Raw genomic sequence first — 23,352 nt, 5'->3', positions numbered from 1 at the left:
CGGAGGCGACCCCGTTCTTGCCCCCGTGCCACACTGCTATCCCCCTACGTGTGCCTGAGGTAAAGTGCCGAAGCCAGTTTCCACACTGGAACTTCCTGGCGGAGCCGCTCTCAGGTTTGTGCTTTGCTTGCTTTAATTTAGGAGCGGACAAAAGCTGGTCTTGTGTGGTAAAGGAACATGGCCATTCTTCGCCACCGACGGACAAAAAGCGTTAGTGGTCCTGAGTCAATGGCAATAATAACGACAAGAGCCCACCAGGGCCCCACGATGATCCAACCACCACGCATCAGGTGCTAAAAACGCCTGAAGAAACAAACACTCCAATGCCTTAAACTGCCGGTAGCGGAACAGGAGGTTCAGAGGACGGAGCCACCTGGGGCCCACAAAGGCTCTGCTGCAGGGGCCCGCGCGTGCGCCCCTCCCGGAGGCCTGCGCGCGACTCACCTGTTTTCTCAGCTGAGACACCGGGTGGACGTGAGCACGGTAGCTTTCGGCGAGACCGACCAGTGACCTTATCGCCGCCTTTTCCTGGTTCAGAGAAAACAGACCGCGGTTAGGATGACGTCTGGTCAGGCCTGTACTTTTCTTCTACTGAATGCTAATCACACGGGAGTCCCAATTTCCCATTACCTTCCTTCACAGAATCCCACTCAGCTGTAACAGAGCAAGACTCTTCATTAAAACAGGTTCGAGGCAGCAGTCAAACCATAACCAACACGATTTTTTTAAATGAAGCCAATTAGCAATGATAAATAACAAAGGCCACGTCTGCTCTTTGTTCACGATCAAGGACGCTAGAAATAAGTGAGAAAGAAGAAAACGATTCCAAACAACTGGGAACGTAAGAACTTCTCGTAAGAAACCAGAATGGGAGTCTAGACATTAAAAATCAGTACAACCAAAAGTTATATCACTATGAATACTTAATTACTAAACACACAAACATTGAAGAAAATAGTAAAATAACATTATTTACAGCTGACGTAACAGTGTAACCAGAAACTCCAAGCTGGCTGACTAAAAACCATCAGAAACAAGTCAGCGAGTCGCCTGCTGACTAATTTAACACACCAATAATCAATGAACAGCTTCCCCGCACAAAAGCTCTAACCGCCCAGAATTCTCAACGCCACAAAACAAGTCGCCAAGTAGCCAGACGTAAGTTACATGAAGAAATATGCTGACCCTGTCATTCGCTCGAAGACCCAAGTCCTACACACAGCTGATGGAGTTCTGGGCCACGTGCACAAGACCCACGGACAGCCACGATTCCCACGTGGAAAGATCAGTGATGAGCCACAGAGGCCCTGGGGCCCGGCAGTCACCAGAGCACACGGCTTCTCCTCAGAGGGGACGCGGCAGCGGGAGGGCGGTGGACACGAGGAGGGGGCGTGTGGAGGATCGCTCTGGCAGCCGTGCAGACAAGAAAACAGAGGGGCCATCGCGGGGAGGGCAGGTGGAGGGTAGGCGGGGGGCGGGGGAGCAGCTCAGCCCAGCAGGTGCACACGGTGCAGGGAGAAATGCGTCAGGACATACGCTCGGGTGGAGGACGGAACACAGCGTGCGGTCACGCAAAGAGAGGACTCTGGCCTTGGGATGGCACTGCCACTCGGGGGTGGCTTGGGGAGGGGAGGCTGAGGACGTGGAGACACCGCGTTGGGGAATAACGTTCATTATAAAAAAACATCAAATATCCCTACGTTAACCCATCATCTCATTCCTGTTTGTTGCCTAGTTAGTCTTAGGCTTTGTGTTTATTGTGTAATTACACAAGTTTGGCTGCAATACTAAGTAGAGAGGAGGCAGGGAAACTCTACAAGGTAAGACAGATGGGAAAGTAACCCTACAGGTGCCCAGCTCCATCACGAAGGTCAGTACAGATACACCCCGAGCACCGAAGACCAAGGCCACTGCACACAGCACAGAGATGCTGTCTCCTAAATGCTGCTGGGCCACCTTGGAAGTGACTTGTCAAAGAAAAAGGGCCAAGAAAACAAAAAACAAAAACAAGTAAATCTTGATTCTCTCACTCCCAGATGAAGTAAGTTCCAGCTGGATCAAAAGACCTACATGGGGGGGGTCTGTAAAGTTACTAGGGAAATGCGTAAATATGTTTATAATTTTGGAAAGCAAAGGATTTTTTAAGAATAATTCCAAATGCATAAGCCAAAATGAAAAAAACCTCAAAACTGAAGTAGGCAGCAACAGGCACACTGGAGAAGGCGCACACGGCTAATAAACCAGTGGGGAGAAGCACAAAATGGAAAAAAACATTAACAGTTCACAAAAGAACTACACACTTCCAACAGCCACAAGAAAAGATAGTCAAGTCACCCCCAAAATACAAGAAGATAAAAACAAAGTCTCGCCGGTACCTTCTGGCTCAGAACTTCACTTTCATAAAGTCACTTACACAAGTGTCCAAATGAACAGTCTCCTTCAGACATTATAATTAGGAGCGTTCCCCACGAGGGAAAATTAGAATTCAGCCGTCAGTGAAGGACGACTTACGTAAATAAGGGCATACTGATAAAAATGGAATGTCAAGTCGCAGATAAAAATAAGGTAACACGCTGTTCGTGAAAATGCTAGCTACAGAACAGAACGTGTCTGCACAGCGAGCCACGCTGCTGTGCTCGTGGAAAGACACAGACAGCACGTGCTAACAGTGGTCCCCTCGGGAGAAGGCCTGCCTCAGTGCCTTCTCACGTCAGTCTTTCCATCTTGGTGGAACTTTTTAGACAATTTTTACAGTAACTGTTACATGTATGATTTGAAAAAGGATTAAAATAAGAATAACCCAAATTGTTTTAAAATAAGAATTATAGTTTATTGATAGATGCAAATATTCTGCCCCATCGATTTGAGTCGTTTGTAAAATTTTCTGATTTAGTTAATCCCATTTACACTTGTCTGGTTTGTAGTATCTGTGAAGCATACATTTTTTTTTCATGTACATCCAAGTTAGTTAGCATACAGTACAATAATGATTTCGGGAGTAAATCCCAGTGATTCATCCCCTATGTGTAACACCCCGTGCTCATCCCAAGTGCCCTCCTTAATGCCCATCCCCCATCTAGCCCATCCCCCCCCCCCACCCACTCCCAGCAATCCTCAGTTTGTTCCCTATATTTAAGAGTCTCTTCTGTTTTGTCCCCCTTCCTGTTTTTATATTATTTTTGTTTCCCTTTCCTCGTGTTCGTCTGTTCTGTGTCTTAAAGCCCTCATGAGTGAAGTCGTGTGATATTTGTCTTTCTCTGACTAATTTCGCTTCGCATAATACCCTCCAGTTCCATCCACATAGTTGCAAATGGCTAGACTTCATTCTCTTTGATGGCTGAGTAATTTTCCATTGTACATACACACTCCACATTTATCCGTTGAAAATACGTTTTTAAGAACTAGGTTAAATTACTTTAGATTACATGATGCTCATCTACTTGTTGCGGCAAATGCACGCGCAACTGTAGGTCGCAAGTGTCGGTTCTGCTGGAGGCATACTGTACCTCAGATGCGTTTCCACAAAAGATGATTAAGGCCGAATGACATGTGAGAACAAACTACTCTTTCACAGCCGAGTAACCGCGAATCTCCCGGTTTTCTCCCTGTACGTTACCTTAAGCACTGACAACAGGCCTTCGTCGACGAATCGGAGTAAAAGCACGGTGGAAAATGCAAGCAATTGGTTCGCCGCTTCTTTTGGAAATTCGGGGAAGTTGATCTCCCCGTGGCTCAGATGGTCTCTTACACGAGGACCCTCCTGATGGTTCAGGAAATCCCAAAGAAACTCCTTTGGGAAAATGAACAGAAGAGACTCTGTCGGCTTTCTCAACCAAGGGAAGGAAAGCGCCGAGGCCCCGGACGGACCATCCTGGCGGTCACGGAGCAGCAGCGCTGGCTTTTGCAGAGACGAGAAAACCGAGCTTCCAGACCGGAGTCCTCGCTAGTGGCGCCCAGGTACGTGCGGGCCTCCGGCTGGGGGCCCCCGGGCCTCTAACTCTGCCCGTGGCCCGTCTGCCTGGCCACGGCGACAAGAGGCCAGCTCCAGCGCCGTAGGCGCCCCCCCCGCCCCCCGTCTCACTCCTGTTGGCCCTGAGCCAAGGGGCTGAGGCGTCCACACCCGGAAGCGAATTTGCCTTCCACCGAGCAAGCACCGCTGTCCCCCCGTGAATACAGCCCCCACTTCCCCCCCGCCTGGGGCCGCTCCCTCCCAGCGCCCTCTCTCCCATCATGGCCTCCTCCTCCATGAAGCTTGACGAAGACAGCAGCTTCTTTCTCAACAGCACCGGGGCAGGGGGGACACAGAAAGACAAAAAACTGCCAGTGGACAGAAGAGTCACAAAGATTGAGGATGGAAACAAATGGCGGATAAACTAGCTCAATCATCCTAACATCCTGACGGCAGAAATGATGCCCCAAGAGCACACAGAGTCTCACTAATGTCCCACAGGGACTAGAATCCAGGCTGCAAAACTCTCAGTTAAAGGAACAAATACAGGGGCGCCCGGTGGCTCAATCAGTGAAGCATCCGACTTCAGCTCAGATCAGGATCTCACAGTTCGTGGGTTCGAGCCCCACGCCGGGCTCTGTGCTGGCAGCAGAGTGGGTCCTCTGTCTCCCGCTCTCTCTGCCTCTCCCTTGCTTGCACTCTCTCTCTCAAACATAAATAAACATTTTTTAAGTTAAAAAAAGGAATAAAAAATTCTACTTACAGTCCAAAGTAGCCACTATAGTAGCTTCATGAAGTAAAAAAAAAAAAAAAAAATTGGTAACAGGAAATGGCTCTACATAATTCTCTGTCCTCTTCCAACATGCACACTTGCACACTCACTAGTCACACCTGACTTCTGCCGCTGTTCACAAGGCAAACCTGGCTCCCCCAGCAGCCCACACCACACAACAGACCCAAATATACTTTGGAAAGCGGGTCTTAGATAACCAGCCAGAAGCCAGGCCCCGGAGCTGCAGTCACAGCCTAGCAAGTGTCTGTGACACATGTCAAGTTGACACGGCGCAGGAGTGGCTCAGAAGCACTTTGGGGAGCACGTCACAGGTCAAAATTAACTTCACTTTGGAGAAGTGCTAATCACACCCATAGATATAAGAATATTGGATCAGAAAAGGCCTAGAATTTTACCATTGCAGGCTCTCCAAGGAAAAGAGGAAGTTGATTGAGTTTACCATCATTCAAGTGCTTTGCCAATATCTAAAAGACCAAAAATAAATATATGGATTAGTACACGCACGCACACACACACACACACACACACACACACAGTACCTTCAGCATCCAAGGAGATGTATCTTTGGTACGACATGCTACGTAAGCACAAAGCAAGTTAAATGTAACAAGGACAGTCTTAAAAACATGGCAGCCACCCGTTAAAGAAAGCTTTTCTTAACCAGTATAATGACTTTAGGAATAGATATGAATGTATATATATCTTAACTGTGTGAGTACATGCGTGTTTATGTGTACTTACATGCATATGTGTGATAACATATATATGTGATGCATGTATTTATACACGTGTGTACATCTTTGTGTATTTATATGTGTATTTGTATGTATGGGTATGTGTGTATGTGTTTTGTACGTACATATGTTGATATGTATTTACATGTATGTGCGTATGTCTACATGTGTGTTTATATATTTGTGTATATATGAGCATGTGTTTGCATTTATCTGTATATGTTTATACAGATCTATGTACATATGTATATGCACATGTGTACCTGTGTATATAAATGTGTCTGTGTGTATGTGCATACTTCTATGTGTGTGTATGTGTGTGTTTATGTATATTTATGTGTGTGTTCACGTTGCGTTCATATGCATAAGTGTGCGTACATGTGGATGTGTACAGAAGCATCCATCAGAGTTACTTCAAAGGCCACTTCTTAATTCACCAGACTTTGGAACCCAGCCACCCAACCCACTCCTACAGACCTAATCTTATGCAGATGGGACTACACTATCTATTTCAATCTTCACAGTATCAAATGCATCATATATTTAAACCACAGCAAATTATTTACCTAATGGAATAAAGTTTGCAGGTAAACAGGCACACAGTTTAATCCCACCCACCCATTCACTAAGGAATCTAAGAGTTATCTTAAAGGCGAAGTAATCTGAACACTCAAATCTCTCCACAGAGACTCTCCCTTTGCTTCCTCCTGTAGGCTAACTCTGAATCATACTTCAAGCTAGATAAGAATCATTAGCTACCCACACAAAACCCTCTATACTATAAAGTGATAAAAGGTATTTTCAATGGTAATTCTTACTATTCCAGATTTTCACATTCAGAATCACACATCCAAGTCACAGAATAAATGCCTAAGTGTATATTGTACATACACAGAGGTAGTTCACTTATATTTCATTTGCAAAATAAGCAAGTGTCAATCTTAAATCTAAAGTGTAACCTCCAGGGGCACCTGGGTGGCTCAGTCGGTTGAGCGACTGACTTGGCTCAGGTCATGATCTCGTGGTTTGTGCATTCAAGCCCCACATCGGGCTCTGTGCTTACAACGGCTCAGAGCCTGAAGCCTGCTTTGCATTCTGGGTCTCCCTCTCTATCTCTCTCTCTGCCCCTCCCCTGCTCACGTTCTTTCTTTCAAAAATAAACATAATAAATAAATAAGTAAATCAATCAATCAATAAGTAAATAAATAAAACCTCCAAATAATTACACAATACAATATTAATATCTCTTGACATTTTCCAATATGTGTCTTTCTATAACTTGAGAAACAAGGTTAATGATACTGGATCTCAAAATCAGTCTGGAAGACTATACTTAACTCTGTAATAAGGGTGACGTGGCTTTTTTTTTTGGCATATATGACTACCAACACTTTCCTGTGTAACAGAAAATAATGTTTTGTTTGTTTCAAGATATCCTGTAAGTTTACTTACTTCATCGAAGGTGGTATAAAGAGCTGTTGACTTGAAAAAAGGAAAGAAAAGAAATAATTAAAGCAAAATGTGAGTACAGTGACGTTATTCAAAGCAGGAAAAAAATTCTAGTACATGGCCACAAACACGAAAACTTCTTCCAAAAATTATCTAGCAACGCTTTGGGTAGAATGTCCTATACAACCTAACAGCATGAAAGGCTGTCCTGTACGACATAACAGCTTGAGAGGCACGGGGCCACGTGAAGACACCACTCCCACAGCACTCTGGGTCAGAAACCTCCCGTCGCCTCACAAAGCACGACTCACACACACGATCTCGGCCAGTGGCTTGTCTTCGCGGGCAGGAGAGCACAACTCAACGTGCCCTCCAACGAGCAGCCGTGTTTTGCGTGCTTCCTGGTGTAACCACTACTGTTTACATGCACAGGCTCCGGAGCCGCTGCCCCAACACATAAGCCCAGCTTCCACCCTCCCCGGAAGGGAAGCCCAGGGCACCTCCACACGTGGGCTTCTCTGCAAATCGGGACATGAGCAACTCCTGTCTCAGAAGGCTGCTGGGGAATTCAGGAAGATTTTACACACGCTGTGATGCAATTGGTATCTTGTGGGAGCCAGCTCTCAAGAAAAGTGTCTCATCTCTTAACGCTTATTAATGTATTTCCAATCTAACATTATGAAATTACCTCCGACGTTTATGATATAGAAGATTGCGAAGTCTGTATCCTTTACTCCCAAACCTATACCACTGACCCTAAAATTTCTCTAAGCGCTCTTCTAAACATCCGACTGCCTACTCAAGACCCCCCCGACCACTTCCTCATAAAAGCTGAACTGCTCATTTATCCCCATAAACTGTACACATTAACTTCTACCTTGTTTTACAGAATCGGTACAAATGGCTTACCTGTCACCCCTAAACACATAAGCTTCTTAGAAGACACAAAATCTCACTCATCTTCTTCCTATCTGCCACCACTCTCAGAGACCTTATGCTGTTAAGTATTCAGTAAATAACAGTGTGTGCACAGCACTTTATGGCTTTATCGAGTATTTTCGCGTGTGCATTGCCTTATAAACAAACTGATGCTATGTTTATTCTGAACAAGAGCCTGGGTGACAATTTAAGATATTCTTTGATCCGTTACTTCCTCCGTGGAAACAGTCTTCTTTTTATTTGTGTGGTCAAATAACAATAGCTGGACGTGTTTAAACCACATAGCGGTGAGCACGCTGCCATGAAGAAAGCCCAGCGGTGCTCGAGTGAGAGCTCTGACAAATGGGGGTTCTAGCTCTTTCTTCCAGAAGACAGATGCCCCATAACAGTGCCCGGCACTGCCCTGGGCAGAGCCAACATGAAAGGCACCTGGCGTGGGCACCAGGGGCACAAATGTGAACCTTCCGCTCCTGAGGAACCTGCACCAGAAACTATACACAAATGCACAGAAGGCAAAGCAGAACAGCCTCGAGATAAAACAGAAACAGGACGCAGAGGAGCGAAGCTGGAGAGTCTGCGTGGATGAGGCTCTGGGAGGTCACTGATGCAGCCTGAAGTGGTCAGGCAGGGGACGGTGGGCACAGCCCTAGGAGAGACACCCATGTTCCGGAACCGGGGAGAGGCCTCGATTAAGCCGGAGGAACTGGGACAGGAGACAAGCCACGGGAACGCTGGGTCGCACGGAGGCCCCAGCACGCCACACGGGAGGACGACTCTCGCTGCAGGCACCGGGGTGCCGCTAACAAGTTTTATGCAGATGAGACCATAAAAGACAGAAGAATATTCATCAGTGTGTAAAACAACTTGCGGTAGGGTGAAAGAAGGATCAGAGTCATAAAGAGCACTGGGAGGGGAGCCAGATGAGGCCTCAGCACTGGCAAGGAGGGACCCAGGAGGAATCAGGGGCAGGACAGACGGGCAGGGCCGGGAACTGAGTGGCCGGGGTGGTGCGGAAGGCCACTGCGAAGTGACCAAGCGAAGGAGGACAACAGGGAATACCAGAGAACAAATCTGTGGGAGAGAAAACAAGCTTTTCAGACATACGGTAGTTTGAGACGCTGGGGAAAACCCCTACGAAAGCGTTCGGCAAACACATGTACACCTGACCCGGGAAGTAGGGGAGACTGCTTCCTTGGGGAGCACTGCGGCCCATGCTAGCAACTTCCGTCCTGGCACTGCTCTGGCTACATCCACAATGCTGTGTATGCCGGCTTTCATTTTCATTAGGTCCAAAGTATTCTCTAATCGTTCTTCCCACAGAGGTAAGGCAGCTGAAGACGTGGCAGTAAGATCTCCCAGGGGGCAAATGCGGGAGCACAAGGCTGAGAACAGAATTTTGACAGATGTTTCTAGAAAGGGGCAAAATGGAGGAAGCTGAGCTGGTCAAAGAAAGAAGGAGGCCAGGTCCAGCGGCCCCTGCCGCTGGCCCCCAATACAGACCCCTCCTTTCCTCTAGCCTCCGCATCCTCTGACGGTCAACGGGGCATGTGGCCACCCAGACACCTCTTCAAGCCACCGCCCAGAGGAAGCGGTGTCCTTGAACAGCCACGCTGTAGGCCACGGACCACCTCATGGGGTTACAATGGTACACCAATAATAATGGCTATGGGGACAAGATAAGTGGTTTCTACTTCTCTGACACCGAGTTTAAAATACTTGGGAATGCTACTATCAAAAACGATCACAGATAATCGTAAGTCCTCTAAAATCGTTATAACCGGAAGCCACAAAAAATGGCACTCAAGCCTTCCAAAGAGAATTCTTAGCTAAAAAATTCATTTCATGGTGAGCAAAAAGAAGAGATTCGAAACGTCAGCAGGTCCAGAAAACGGGCAATACAGCAGCAACCACCCCCATGGATCACCGAAGCACGGGTACCTCAGCCGTCAGAAGTCTCTGTGGACACTTGTTAACGACGGCAAACGCTCTCCTGAGTCCCGTCTCCAGCTGCGGCAGTAACAACACGGCACAGTCAGCAAACCTGCAGACAGAAGTAACCAAGCAAATCCCGGAGCTTTAAAAGCAAACACGGCGCCAACCCCAAGTGACGCCGCTTCATTCCAGAGGTCACCCTCGTGTGCTCAAAGCCACGAGGGAGGGCAGAGGACACGCTAACGCGAGCAATAAAACCGAAACGCAGTCTCATTTGCCTGGTGATTTTAAACTCATTTCCGCTGTTTTCGTGTATCAGAGGAAACACGTTTAGAAGCTTCAGGAGAATGACATGTCATCACGGGTCGGCCTGATTCTTCCCATCACTGGTAAGAAACACTCAAGTACCGGGATTTCAGGGGTTCTCGGGGTACAAGTACCAGGATTTCGGGGGGTTCTCAGGGTACAAATGAACAGACGGTGACAGAACCGGAGGGAAGCAGAGGTCATGCCTCCGGAGCACTCCTGCCCCGCCTTCAGGAAACAGCCTGGCTTCTCCCCTCCCTTGTCTCCAGCAGGGGACACACAAGAGGCCCTCCCAGAGTGAGAACTCCGTTGACTCTGAACAAGAATCGTCTTTGTCGACTGTTCCAAAAGGACAACACGAGGCGTTTAACACCCAATTACAGCTACCTTTTCGCTCACTGTGAGAGGATATCTTGTGCTCGACCCTCCTGGAGGAAGCCCCACCTCTCTTCCATTCCAGCAGCAGAAAACATGGACAGTAAAGGGTTTTAAGAGGGACCAGGCTCCTGACTATCAAGAACCTCTGAGTCCGCACCCTCAGTTAGTTACCTGTGTGCCTTGAACCTGATTAACGCCTCTTCCCAGTACGGCAACATGATTTTTAATATAAAAGTGGATTTCTCCATCACTTCTTCTAACACTGGAAGTACCTCAGAAGTCATATCTGCAAAATAACAAACATGTATTTTTACATGTTTATTTAGAGAGACCTGGAAAGAGAACATGCACACAGGAGGGGCAGAAGGAGAGACGGAGGGAGAGAGGGAAAGAGGCAGAGAGGGGGAGTGGAGGAGAGGGGGAGAGGGGGAGAGGGAACCCCCAGCAGGCTCCACACTGTCAGCACAGAGCCCAACAGGAGGCCCGATCCCAAGACCGTGAGATCCCGACTTAAGCCAAGATAGAGCCAGTTGCTTGACTGACTGAGCCACCCAGGCCCTAAGAGAAAAGTATTTCTAAGTACCATCACACTCATCAACTGAAGAGACACAGAACCAGACCGCGGAGGGATGCCCATGACCGACCTGTCCAGGCTGATGAAGCAGGCCTGGGGCAGCGGCACACGCCATCCAAGAGTGAGACCGGCAGACTGGAGCCCGGGCTGTGGGTGGCCGCGGACACCCTGGGGCAATGGCACAGGGACAAGGGTCCCCTTGGTGTTTCAGGCTACGACAACTTTTGAGCAGAAGAGTTCAGGGTGGACCAGCTGACCACGCTTGACCGAGAAAAGTGAAATACGTTTTCGGAAGACAGAAGAACAGGAGTGGACTATGCATGACGAGGACACGTAGGCTCGTCCTTGGGAACAAATGTGCCCTCTGGTGGGATGCTGATGGGGGGGAGGGGGTGTCTGCACCTCCCCATCTATTTTGTTCTAAACTCAAAACTGTTCCACAACTAAAGTCTCAAGAAGTATACGCGATCGGCAGGCAGCAGAGGACCCAGCAGTCCGCGGCACCAAAGGCGTGGACTGGACCCCCGGGCCCGGGACTGCAGAGATCTGGGCTGCGCCCCGTGACGCGCGTCAGAGACCCCGCTGCCACACCCCTACAGCCCCAGGGAGCGGGGAGGAACGGGCTTGGAGCAAACACAAGTTTAACTGCGCCTTCCAGGTTTTGTGTCCCCCGCCCCCATTAATTTGGTAAACGGCTTTGCCGTGGAAAAAAGAAGACGGAGGAGGCCACCTATGCTGTTGGCCTTTTTGGCATAATGAGCACGCGCACACAGGCACAAGAGCTAAAAGAAGAAGGGAATGTACGTTTCAAAACGGTCCTGAGCCACCTGTGCATCAACACGCCCGGAGGATAAACTCATAATTGGCTCACGCAGCCACGACTCTCACAGCCTCCCCACCACAACCCATGGAAAGAGGGAAGGTTTCTTGCTTGTTTTTGAATTAGACATCCATTTCATGGTTCCATTGGCACATTTCTTTTTTTTTTTTTTTAGTGTTTATTTATTCATTTACTTATTTTGAGAGAGACAGAGAACGAGCAGGGGAGGGGCAGAGAGAGAAGGGAGAGAATCCCAAGCAGGTTCCGCGCTGTCAGCGCGGAGCTAATGCAGGGCTCCGTCGCTAACTGTGATTTCATGACCTGAGCTGAAATCAAGAGTCGGATCCCGACTGAGTCCCCAGGTACCCAGGGAAGGTTTTACGTAGCAAATTTAAGAGGTTCTTCATGCAACTTTTGAAGGCATCTCGCCTCTGGAGAATAACAGTCCACCTACAGGGTTCAAGTCCCCGTGCTACTTAATGACTTTATACGTATCTGTACGAAGACACATCCAGGACAAATGGGGAGCGTAGTACTTGCCTGGGAAAACGGCCAAATCCTCAAGGTCTGGAAGAGCTCTGAAAGGTCGGTGCACCAACGCGAATTTAGTTTGTCGCAAGTAACTCTTTAGCAGCTGACCCAAGCCCGCTGTCAACAGCGTCATCATCGAACAGTATCTAGTGCGCAACACCATAGCACGTTAGAAAATGAACCGCCATCCACATAAAGAGCTCTACTGTCAAAGAACAAGCTTAAAATTAAAAAAGCAAACTATCATTAAATCGCAGGGAGGTCCCCCTCGAGGCAGGGATTAAGCTAATGCAATGGCGGGAGGCGGGGTGGGGGGGAGCCAATGTCTGGCAGACTCAGGAGCCACCCCACCGCTTCCGTCAGGCCCACCCTCAGAACTGCCCTTGGGGTGGATGGCAGCGGAGTCCCAACCCCGTCACCACCCCAGGTGTTCGTCCACCCCGTTTTATCTTCAAATTCCCGCTTCAAAACTCTCATCTTTTCCAAAATACACTCACGGGAAATTCAAGACAAACAAACTCTTAGTGCACTAAAGGAGCGAGAAAATGACTTCATCACCAACGTACTTCGGAGGGACTTCGTGAGGGGACGCAAACCCATGCCACAGGATGTTACGCAGATTGAGCCCGCGTGGAGATCCAAGGAAGACTTTCAGTACGTCCATCTGACCAGGTTAGGAACAGCAAATTACTGAACGGTTGCATAACTACTGGACAAACCAATATAACATACAGTGGGAAGAGGTTTGCTTTCTTCTTGAGAACAGACCCAGGGCTTTGGCTAAACAGGAGTAGCAGTAACAGTAGTAACACGCAAACAACATTTGCTGGGCACGTGAGATATCAGACACATTTTGTGCGTATTTATTGCTCATTCACGCTCCCAACAACCTCTGGGAAGGCACGACTATTATCCCCACTCTGCAAATGAGAAGTACAGCATAGAGAGGTGAAACCAAGGCCTCGGGGAACCCAGAACTACAAAGGGGGATGGGATCTGTCCTAGGCTCCGCAGCTTTCCTACTGGACATCAAGCCTGCCTCCTATCTAGACCAAATAAAACCACCCGGTGAACAGAAACCTCACAGAAAGTAGCGTGTGCTCGCGCGGTAAACTCCAGGAAGCAGACCCCGTGAGGGGGCCGGACCACTGAGGCTCCCATCCCAGGACTCCCCAACCTCGCTGTCTGACCTGAAGCCTCACCTGCCTCTGTCCCTCCGCGCATACGGTCAAGACGCCCCTGACGGGGTTCCTGCTCATCAGAATGCAAGAGCCACACACGTCTGTGGGCTGCCTCTGGGCTTGGAACGCCATGCTTGGAACAGAGTCAGGAGAAAGGGAAGATACGCAGACACTCAACTCAAAAGCGGGCCACACGAGAAAGAAGGGTGAGCATCCAGAAGACTCGGGAAAGGACTGAAAGCCTCCTGGCGGAGGCGGAAACAGACCCCCCGTCACGTTCTCTCAAAGGCAGGGTGAGCCGGGGAGGTATAAAGAGGGGTCGCCCGCAAACTGGCTCTTCCGTGCGACTCCAGACACCTCCTGCTCACATCAGTCCTTACGCCTTTAATATTCGTAGCTAATATTGGTAATCACGATGATATTCATTCCGCTACATTCGTTTTTAACTTGATACTAACTTTAATGAGTTGTTCACACCACCTGGGCCATCAGAAACACACAAGCCAACGAGCAGGTGGACCCGAGAGGCGCTGGGCGTGGCTGCGGGCAGGGAAGGCCACCAGCAACCAGGCAGACAAGGACACAGCCCCAGACCACGGGATCTGTTTCAGGACTCAGTGTAACAACGAGAATTTTGTACTTTTCTTTACCTCACCTTCTCCGCTAAAGAAAACGATCTTTCAGCGACAAGGAACCACTGTAAAGTGGGAGAGCTTTACTGGAAACAGATTTCTTACCCCCCAAATAACATATTAGAGCTCGTAACATGTTACACGATCATTTGAAACACCTTCCGGGCTTGGCGGGCTCCACTCTCTGCGGGACGCTACCCTGGCTCTCCCCTTCACCCTGACCCTGCTTCAACAGTTGCCTAAAGGTTACTCATTAGTCTTAAACAACTTGGGTCACGCGGCCTGCAGAAGATTTTGAAAAAGTAAATAGCTCTGCATGTTTTTCAGTTGGCACCTAATGTTTTTTCACCCTAAAGTCTGAGCAGTTGCAAAGGGTATAAATTCCCACACATTAAAAATACTGAGATTTTAGGATAAAAGTATATCACTCTTTAAATGGTTAAACTTGTATTCTAGAATAAGTTACTGTAATTCTTAATATAAAATTAATGAAAGCGACGGAGTTCAAGCTGTCCACCTGGTGGCCCCACGGCTCATGACACCAGAGGCACCACACTGCAGGTTGTCAGCCCGAGGACAATACCGCCCAGCTCAGCAACTCTGGCTCGTCAACCAGAGGCTATTCTGCACTGAGACTCAGGCTGAGAGAGAGGTGGAAAAGTGGCTGGAAAAGTGGCAATTTTGAAAGGGGCGGTGGGAAAGGAACGTATGATTTAATTATTGACATAATTTTTTCCTAACGCAGCATCAATTTTTAAGGCACAAAAGTACAGCTAACACGAACTGTTTTGTGTTGTGCCTACTCTCCCAGTTTTAGACGAACAAACTTACCACAGACTGCCCAAAGACCTGAGCAAGCTCCTTAGATGCAAGCAGATCTCTTAAAAGAAAAGGACATTCCTTCCCATTCAGTAAAAATACCTAAAAATCAAACAAGAATTGTATTACAGTCCCATTATGAGACAAAAAATGTGAAGAAAAAACTCACCCATAAAGTCACTGATTGTGCAAATGAGGGGAGAAAAGCACTGAAGACATCAATGTTTGATTCCATAATCATTCAAAAAGAAAAATATTAAAAATCTGTCATGGGGCGCCTGGGGCTCAGTCGGTTAGGCATCCGACTTCAGCTCAGGTCACGGTCTCAAGGTTTGTGAGTTTGAGCCCCGCGTGGGGCTCTGTGTTGACAGCCTGGAGCCTAGAGGCTGCTTTGGATTCTGTGTCTCCTTCTGTCTGCCCCTCCCCCAGTCATGTTCGTGCGCGCTCTCTCTCTCTCTCTCTCTCACTCTCAAAATAAATAAACAAACATCTGTGTTAAATGATTACATTTAATAGAAAACCAGTAATTAAAGTCAAGAAATCTAAATACAGCTGTAAAAGTTTTATGTTCATTCAGATACTTTACTAAACCAACAAAGAAAGAGTTCTCACACTTACATCACCCAAAGCCCGTTCTAGACATGCTGTCAGTTTCATTAAGCTAAGAGAAATAGCGGGAGATTGAAGGCTTTCCAAAGCATCAAGTATTTCAGGAAATAACTGTTGAGAGTAGGACATACATTAGAATTAGCGCTCAACAAGAAATATTACTCAAAGTAACAATAGTATTAATGAAATTCAAACTTCTAAAGGTTTCAACTAGTATATTTTTATGACTTTTTTGGTATAGGTAAACATTTTCTACATAAACATACAGTTGAACCCTGAACGTGGGGTTTGAACTCCACAGGTCCACTTAGATGTGGATTTTTTTTTCCATAAATATAGTATTGTAAGTGTGTTTTTTTCTTCATGATTTTCTTAGTAACTTTTCTCTAACTTACTTTGTTGTAAGAATACGGTATATAAATCATAAAACATACAAAACATGTGGTAATCGACTGCTTATGCTACCAGTAAGGCTTCTGGTCAAGAGTAGGCTGTTAGTGGTTAAGTTTTGACGGAGTCAAAAGTTACGTGCAGATTTTCAACTGGACAGGGGGTGACCACCCCTACATCAATGAAGACATCAATGTTTGATTCTATAATCATTCAAAAAGAAAAATATTAAAAATCTGTGTCATGGGGTGCCACGGGGCTCCCCTGTGCTGTTCAAGGCTCGACTACAATAATATCTAAAAGATCAAAAAAATGTTTAATACGTTAGAAGTTTTTCAAAAGTTTTTTCTTCACTTAAATGTTTATCGAAAGCAATAAATCTGTCATAAAAAGTCAAATATCTTGACCTAAACCTTATTTCCTATTTTGATTAGTTCTTAAAAAAAAAACAAAAACAAAACCTGTCCCTTAAGAGCCAAGAAAAGGGGAGAAGCAGTGACCCATCTACTCCACATCAGAAAACTCTAAGTATCTTAGATCTAGACATTGTAGAGCCACTGCTCTGTTGTGGACATTTAACGTGCCAGCTGGAATGGCTGGTTTGAACCAACCAAGAAACCAACCCAAACTTCGTGGCCCCAAACTACCCCTCCCCCCTTTGATTCACCCTCAGCAAACCAAGCATCCCACCCCATTTCCTTGTCCCACTGTCTCAACAACACCGTACTGTCTGTCCGCAAGGTCTTTTGTTCTGGAGCGGTCCATTCTCGTCTGTCCCAGGACCAGCACCCATGTGCCTAACTACCTCCCCAGCCCCCAATACGGATAATGCATCCAAAAACTTCCTTTGTTCACAGGATGTGCTTCTCAGCTCAGGCCAAGTTTTCCCTTTTCACAGGTGAAGGCTAGAGGATGAGGGGACCCCTTTAAAGTTAGCAGGTAATGAGGGCCTCTAAGTAGAATCTGTGAAGTCTTCTATTTCTAAAGACTGTTTGTAAGCCAAACCTCTGGAAAAGCTGTCCACTGCAGCCACGGTGTATAACAGATTTCAAACCGCTCCTTGGTCAGAGATAACAAATGTGAGTGGACGGCCTCACACACGGGGCCCAGCAGCCTCACACTTCCGGGGTAATCCAGACTCTGGGCTTCAAGGAGAAGGAAACAAGTGTTAGTATCACAGTTTCACATTCTGTGATGGAAATGCCTAAATTGTCGGGGCGCCTGGGTGGCTCCGTTGGTTAAGTGTCCGACTCCTGATTTCAGCTCAGGCCATGATCTCACAATACAGGCGTTCGAGCCCCACCTCGGGCTCAACGCTCATGGCGTGGAACCTACTTGGGATTCTCTCTCCCCACTCTCTCTGCCCCTACTCTTTTCTCTCTCAAAATGAATAACCTTAAAAAATTAAAAAAGAAAATGCCTAAATCATCAAAGAAAAAACGTTTTTATTATGAAGTTTCCACAAAGTCAACAACCAGTTTATAATTAAATTCACAATAAAGATACTCAGTTGTTGCTGGAAATAAGTTACATAGCACTTATCTGATAATAAAAGAAAAATACACTGCCAGTAGGGTTTAGGGAAATTTTACAGGCAAGACACATTCAATGGAACAGTACGGACAGATGCCTGGGGCACAGAGAACATACAGACCTGATTCCGTATAAATCACGCAGTCTGTGATTGTCTTCCAACATACTTCACCCCTCTCAGTTACAATGCTATTGATATCACAAGTTTCTCTGACTTCAAACCCGAATTTACAGATCATATCATAGACTGAGGGAGAAAGACAAGTGGCAATAGGATCTTCTAACAGCATCTGAAATACAAAGAAGACACTATTCAACAAGTAAAAATGGAATAATATCAATTATATATTCAAGTCACGAGGAAATCCTATTCTGTATCCAGGTATAGCTACTGTTAACATACTTTCTGGCTATGGTGAGAGCTGTATCATTAAACATGATTAAATATTTTTTTAATGTTTACTTATTCTTTCAGAGAGAGACAGAGCGAGCGAGCACACGCACGTGAGCAGGGGAGGGGCAGAAAGAGAGGGAGACACAGAATCCGAAGCAGGCTCCAGGCTCGGAGCTGTCAGCGCAGAGCCCGACGTGTGGTTCGAAGTCACAGACCACGCCATCATGACCTGGGCCGAAGCCAAAGCTGAAGCCGGACACTTAACCAACTGAGCCACCCAAGCACCCCAAAATGTGGTTAAATATTAATTAAAGATAGCTTACATACATGTTTTCAAATAAATGTTGAAGGTTTGAAATTATTAATAATATTTAAGACATGAGTTTACAAAGCTCAGCACATCTGCCTTCCTATACTATCTCACAGCTATCAAAATGAGCAATTTTTTTCAATGGGGAATGGAAAGGCAGAAAATCAAGCATAACGAACTAAATCACAAGTAAAAAGCTTGCCTCTGACTCTTGATATGGTGTAAAAAGCAGCAAACCACACTGGTTTTCCATGAGGGATCAAGCAAAACCAAAATCCTCAGCATTATCCCCACATTACACTAACATCATTCTATAACCCTGCAAAGGAGTCACACTCTGCGGCTAAAATTATCCTGGGGTCTTTATTTGATGCATCAAGTTAAGGGGTGTCTGTCCTAACATCAGGGATTAAGCCCTGGCACTCCCTAGACTGGACGCCGGCCCCTATCCAGTGTCGCCCGTTCGCCCCTCCTGCTCCCCAGTTTCACCTCCCACTCTCAGCCCCACCTGTCAACCCCTCTTCCACAGGCCCTAGCAATTCGGGTATCGCCCAAGAAACGCGCACCAAATAACCAGCGATGCCATGACCCTACACACCACACTCTACTCAGCCAATGAGGGATGACAGGCGCCGCGAGACAGGACCAACAGGGGACCTGCTCCCACAGCCTGGGCCTTCCTGTCCACTTTCTGTTCCTTTGAGCTTCTCCGAGGCAGTGGCAGCGCCTCCTGCTCCAGCAGCTGGATCCGGTCTGAGGTTCCCCCGGCACCTGCGGGCCCAGCTGCATCACCGTGCCCCCAGCAGACCACCACCACCTGTCCGGTATCTGCTCGTCAAAGGTCCGCTTCCCAGAATTGCCAGACCCTCCAAGTAGCTGAGAGGCACCCCCTCTTCCTTAGAGATCCCAGCTTCACTAGGTGGGACCTTCCTCCCAGCTCCCAAGTTTTAAAATTCCAACACTTCCCTTAGTTCTCAGAGTGCAACAGGTAGTGACTGCTTCCTGTGGTTACCACCTCCACAATTCTTTTAGAGATCTCTCTTTATTCTTTTTATAACAATTCTATACCTTGTTAACTCTTTATTAAATACTCTTAGTTCAAAAACTAGTGTGGTTTGTCACCTAAATGATACAGAAATAAAACCCTAAAGGATTACTGTCGTATGAAAAAGGACTCCTTGCATTTTTAGAAAAGCATTTGAAATCTAAAGGAATGAGCTATATAGTTCTGGAGTGACCAGTAGCAGACAAATATTTTTGCACAAGACCCCATCTACGCCACCACTGCAGGCCCCGGATGGCAACAGAAGTCTTAAGAAATATCTTCTCTTCTGGCTGTAGTCACCCGATCAACGTACCTGCCCCAGACTGTCGTATCCTACAGCACCAAGGTCAGGTCTTCTACGAGTCGTACCCCCAGGACACAGCATGGCCCCTGCGCACCGCAAACGTACACAAAGAGTTAACTGAACGAGGGCTCATCCTACGTGGAGTCTACCGGGGCTCATCTTCAAGTTCCTACAACCTTCAGCTTTTGGGAATAACAATATCCTACCCCCTACCAAGACACAATTATAGAAGTTGGCTTTTATGTTAACTTTCAAGCACATACTCTCTCGTACAATTAAGGACCTCACGTTAATTAAGAAACAAAAATCCCACTTCAAATCAAGAAATATTACATACTGCCATATTTTGTCACTTGTGACAATTAAATACATTTTCCTGTATATTACAGTTACAAACAAGCCTGTCCTCCCATTAGAAGCCAGAAACCCTGCATGTGTGCGTGTGCATGCACCCATACCATTACTCTTGGAAACATCAGTGTCTTGTCCAGAGCAAGTATGGGGTAGCGCAAATGGCCTATGCTCAGGGGCTACAAAGACTTAAATTTGGATTCCTCCTTACTGGTTGTCCCTCTTGCCTTGAAAACGTTAGTATTCTGGGCCTCCGTTCTAACTGTAAATGGTGCAGGGTATTATCATCTTCTGCGCTGCAGTACTTAGAGATAATACTTGAAAAGCGTCTAGCACATTGTACTCAAAAAGTAGCTATCGCTAAAAGTGATGATAGACGTTTTATATTTCACTGCAGGAGGGCAGAAAACAAAACCCTGTGGGGCAACCCCATACAATCCGTGCTACAGCCATTGAGACCTTTGCGATTTATTTAATGTCACCAAAACGGCCTAAAAACGTGGAATTTCAATTTCAAGTATCCACTGCAAGGGTAGTTACTACACAGTGCTTCCCATATTACTTCGTGCACTACACAAACTTCCCTTTAGGGCATGGAGACCACAGTCTGAACACACACAAGTTATGGGCGTGTGCTGCTTGCACGACACTGGCTCCAGGCATCCATAAAGACGTGGCTGTTGCTGTCTCGGAGCCTGTGAGTCCCCGCGCGCGAGCAGAATACTACATTATTTCTTACACTATCTATTCGCGAATTTCAGCCTGGGACCTGCAAGGTGCGGGGAACTGCGCCCCTGGAACAACTGGGGGTCGAGGCGGCGCTCAGAAGAACGAGGGCAAGGGGTGCGTCTTCGGGGTCAGAGTCGGGTGCCCATCTTCTGTCTGGTCGCGGACGAGGGGCGGGCAAGGCCGACCTGCTTCCGCGGCGGCGCGCGCGCAGACCCGCCGGAGCCCCGGGGACGCCGGCCGAGGACGCGCCGGGCCACGGCCCACTCAGCCAGAGGGCTCCCGCCGACGCTGTACCTCCTCCTGCCCGCACCGAGGCGGGCACCAGGCACGCCCACAGCGCGCTCGGGGGCGCACCTGCACCGCACCTCCCCCCGCCCCGCTCCTCCTCCAGGACTTCCGGCTCCTGTCGGCCGGCGCCGCCAGATGACGCTGGCCTCTCCCCGCCCCTCCCTCCCGGCCGCACTTCCGGCTGGCGCGACGCAGGCGCGCGACTTGAGCTCTCGCGGGACGCGGCCTAGGCGCTTGGGAAGGGCGGAGGCGGGTCGCTGGGCGTGGCGGCGAGCGGGCGGCATGGAGAAGGGAGGTCACGGCGGGAAGTCGGCGGCCGTCCCGGCCCCTCACTTGCAGCCGCCGCAGCCTCGGAAGGAGAGGAGGCCCAGCATGTTCGAGAAGGAGGCAGTGAGTGCGGGGACGGCGGGGCTGCGCCGACCCCCGCTGGGGCCCGGAGTGCGGTGGCCGGCGGCGCGGCGCGGGTGTCGGGAGCGGCCGTCTCCCTCCACGCTCCGCTGGACGCCTGATGCCGGGGTGGTTAGTGCCACGCTCAGACCAGGGCCGTTGTCCGGCCGGGCACGTGTGTGTGCGCGCTGCCTGGAAGGAAGGAAACGTGGCGCGTGTGCCAAGCACACGACGAGATGTTTTGAGTTTTAAGAAACAGCAGCAGGCTCGGTATTTGAGGGACATACGGGAGGAAAAAAAGTTAAATTGAAAATATTCTGCCCATTAATTTCTTGTCTGGAATTAATGGAAGATGCCATTCAAGTGTATTGGTGGAATAACACCGGGATTTCTGGAAGACCGTAGTCCGAGTACCATCACTGTAATCGAGACTCCCATCTTGTATTGAGACCTAAAGTGAAAAGAACATTTACAGTACAAAACTGTAATGACAGAGCCGAGACTGGAACCTATGTCCTGGGACTGCTGGTCTACTTGTCTAACGGTTTCTTCTACTTCGTGGGAGCCGAAATGGACAGGATGCAGGAGAGACGTGATTGCAAAGATTCTTCCTTAGTGAAGGGATAAGATGATAGAAGGAAAACCGAATCAGAAGACCCATATTATATATAAGGAAGAAATGGTAGAGGTGTGAGTTTTCAGCACGTTAGAATCTGTCATTTTCAAACCACACACGCATGCTGTATCCCCAAGGGGATCGTTGCAGTTGGAAGCCACTGTGAACGGTACAGTGTAGTTGTACCCCTTGAGTATATTGTGGGGGGAAAGATGGCAGTTACTCTAGAGAAGCATTCTCTTAATAGAAAAGAACAAAATGCAGATTTTGTTTTGGGGAGGTGTAGGGAGCTAATAATACCTCTTTTTTCCAACTGACACGTAACACAGGCTGCAAATAAAACAGATTTCTGATGAAGGACTTCTGCTTGCAGCCAACATGGAATTACTCCTACCAGAAACTACTGATAATAGCACAAGATGTATGAAACCGTGGTTTTACCATTGATGGGATGTAAAGCAAGACAGGATCCTGATCTCTGGGGGGGGGAGAAACGGGAACAGTGAACCCCAAGATTACCCCTGACTGCTTGATGAGGGATTGCAGCCCACACCTGTGGAGAGGTCTTGCTTAGCTGAGAAGGATTTGGGAGCCGGGTAGATAAAGCTGGTATGAGTGCAGAGCAGAGTATTGAAGAGGAATGAGCTGTACAAACAGCCCCAAGGATCTGCAAAGGATTTTCCTCAAGTCTTCAGCTTAGTGCATCAGTGCATCTGGTAAGGAAGCCACCTGTGGCCAGAGAAAGCCACCAAAGGGAGCAGAAAAAAAATCCTTGCACTCCCACAAAATCATTTGTTTCCCCCCAGTAAGCATGGAAAACCATAGGACGTTGGTTAGAGTGCCGAGAAGCGTATTGTCTCAGTACTGGGAGAAGAAATAGCACTAGACTCCAAGATTTTTCTGGGCTGGTCTATCAGAGCTCAAAAGCAAACCTCCAGAGAATTAAACTGTTTCTGTTACTACATGCTAGAAAAAAGCTCAAGAGAACTCAAAGGAATGGAGAAGTACACACCAAAAATGAGGGTGAAATTTACACAATCTTGTGTCCAATAAAATATTTGCAGACTATCAAAGAAACAGGAAAATACAACCTAAAGTGAGAGGAAACAGTAAGAGCACTCAGAAATGACAAATGGCAAAGACAGAATTAATATAAAAGATCTCTAAAGTAGTTACTGTGAAAAAATTACTGTATTAGTTTTCATCAAATTAAAGCAGTTATATAATATTCATGTTATAAAACAGTTAATGCATTCTGTATGTGCAAAAATGTACAGAAAAAATTGAGTATGTGAAATCCAAATGAAACCCTACAGTTGAAAAATAACAATGTCAGAGATGTAGAATACACTGAATGGA

The 23,352-nt window shown here is 47.5% G+C and overlaps 2 protein-coding genes across 5 annotated transcripts in view; one reads left to right on the top strand and one right to left on the bottom strand.

The window, feature by feature from the left end:
- The window catches only part of ERMARD (ER membrane associated RNA degradation), a 26,619-nt gene extending 5,112 nt beyond the window's left edge, over positions 1 to 21,507 (bottom strand). Inside the window, exons 1-14 of one of the 4 annotated variants that reach the window (XM_042987559.1) lie at positions 21,324 to 21,507; positions 19,632 to 19,708; positions 17,691 to 17,859; positions 17,042 to 17,181; positions 15,656 to 15,757; positions 15,050 to 15,139; positions 12,972 to 13,069; positions 12,415 to 12,551; positions 10,652 to 10,766; positions 9,803 to 9,905; positions 6,929 to 6,958; positions 5,138 to 5,206; positions 3,617 to 3,790; positions 445 to 528 (exon numbers count right to left, since the gene is read on the bottom strand). In XM_042987559.1, coding sequence (XP_042843493.1) covers positions 445 to 528; positions 3,617 to 3,790; positions 5,138 to 5,206; positions 6,929 to 6,958; positions 9,803 to 9,905; positions 10,652 to 10,766; positions 12,415 to 12,551; positions 12,972 to 13,069; positions 15,050 to 15,139; positions 15,656 to 15,757; positions 17,042 to 17,181; positions 17,691 to 17,859; positions 19,632 to 19,703 — 1,383 coding nt within the window. In that variant the 5' untranslated portion in view covers positions 19,704 to 19,708; positions 21,324 to 21,507. Of the gene's footprint in view, positions 1 to 444; positions 529 to 3,616; positions 3,791 to 5,137; positions 5,207 to 6,928; positions 6,959 to 9,802; positions 9,906 to 10,651; positions 10,767 to 12,414; positions 12,552 to 12,971; positions 13,070 to 15,049; positions 15,140 to 15,655; positions 15,758 to 17,041; positions 17,182 to 17,690; positions 17,860 to 19,631; positions 19,709 to 20,712; positions 21,095 to 21,323 lie in introns of those variants that run through there. The other 3 variants (XM_042987558.1, XM_007086986.2, XM_007086987.2) reach the window with 3 other exon arrangements.
- The window catches only part of DYNLT2 (dynein light chain Tctex-type 2), a 17,587-nt gene continuing 15,414 nt past the window's right edge, over positions 21,180 to 23,352 (top strand). The window contains exon 1 of the mRNA XM_042987560.1: positions 21,180 to 21,380. Within this exon, the coding sequence (XP_042843494.1) occupies positions 21,273 to 21,380 (108 nt within the window). The 5' untranslated portion in view covers positions 21,180 to 21,272. The remainder of the gene's footprint in view (positions 21,381 to 23,352) is intronic.

The sequence above is a fragment of the Panthera tigris genome, chromosome B2 (genome assembly GCF_018350195.1).
Source record: "Panthera tigris isolate Pti1 chromosome B2, P.tigris_Pti1_mat1.1, whole genome shotgun sequence".
NCBI lineage: Eukaryota > Metazoa > Chordata > Mammalia > Carnivora > Felidae > Panthera > Panthera tigris.
Note: the sequence above shows the minus strand (reverse complement) of the source record. Positions and strands in the feature narration are given on the sequence as shown.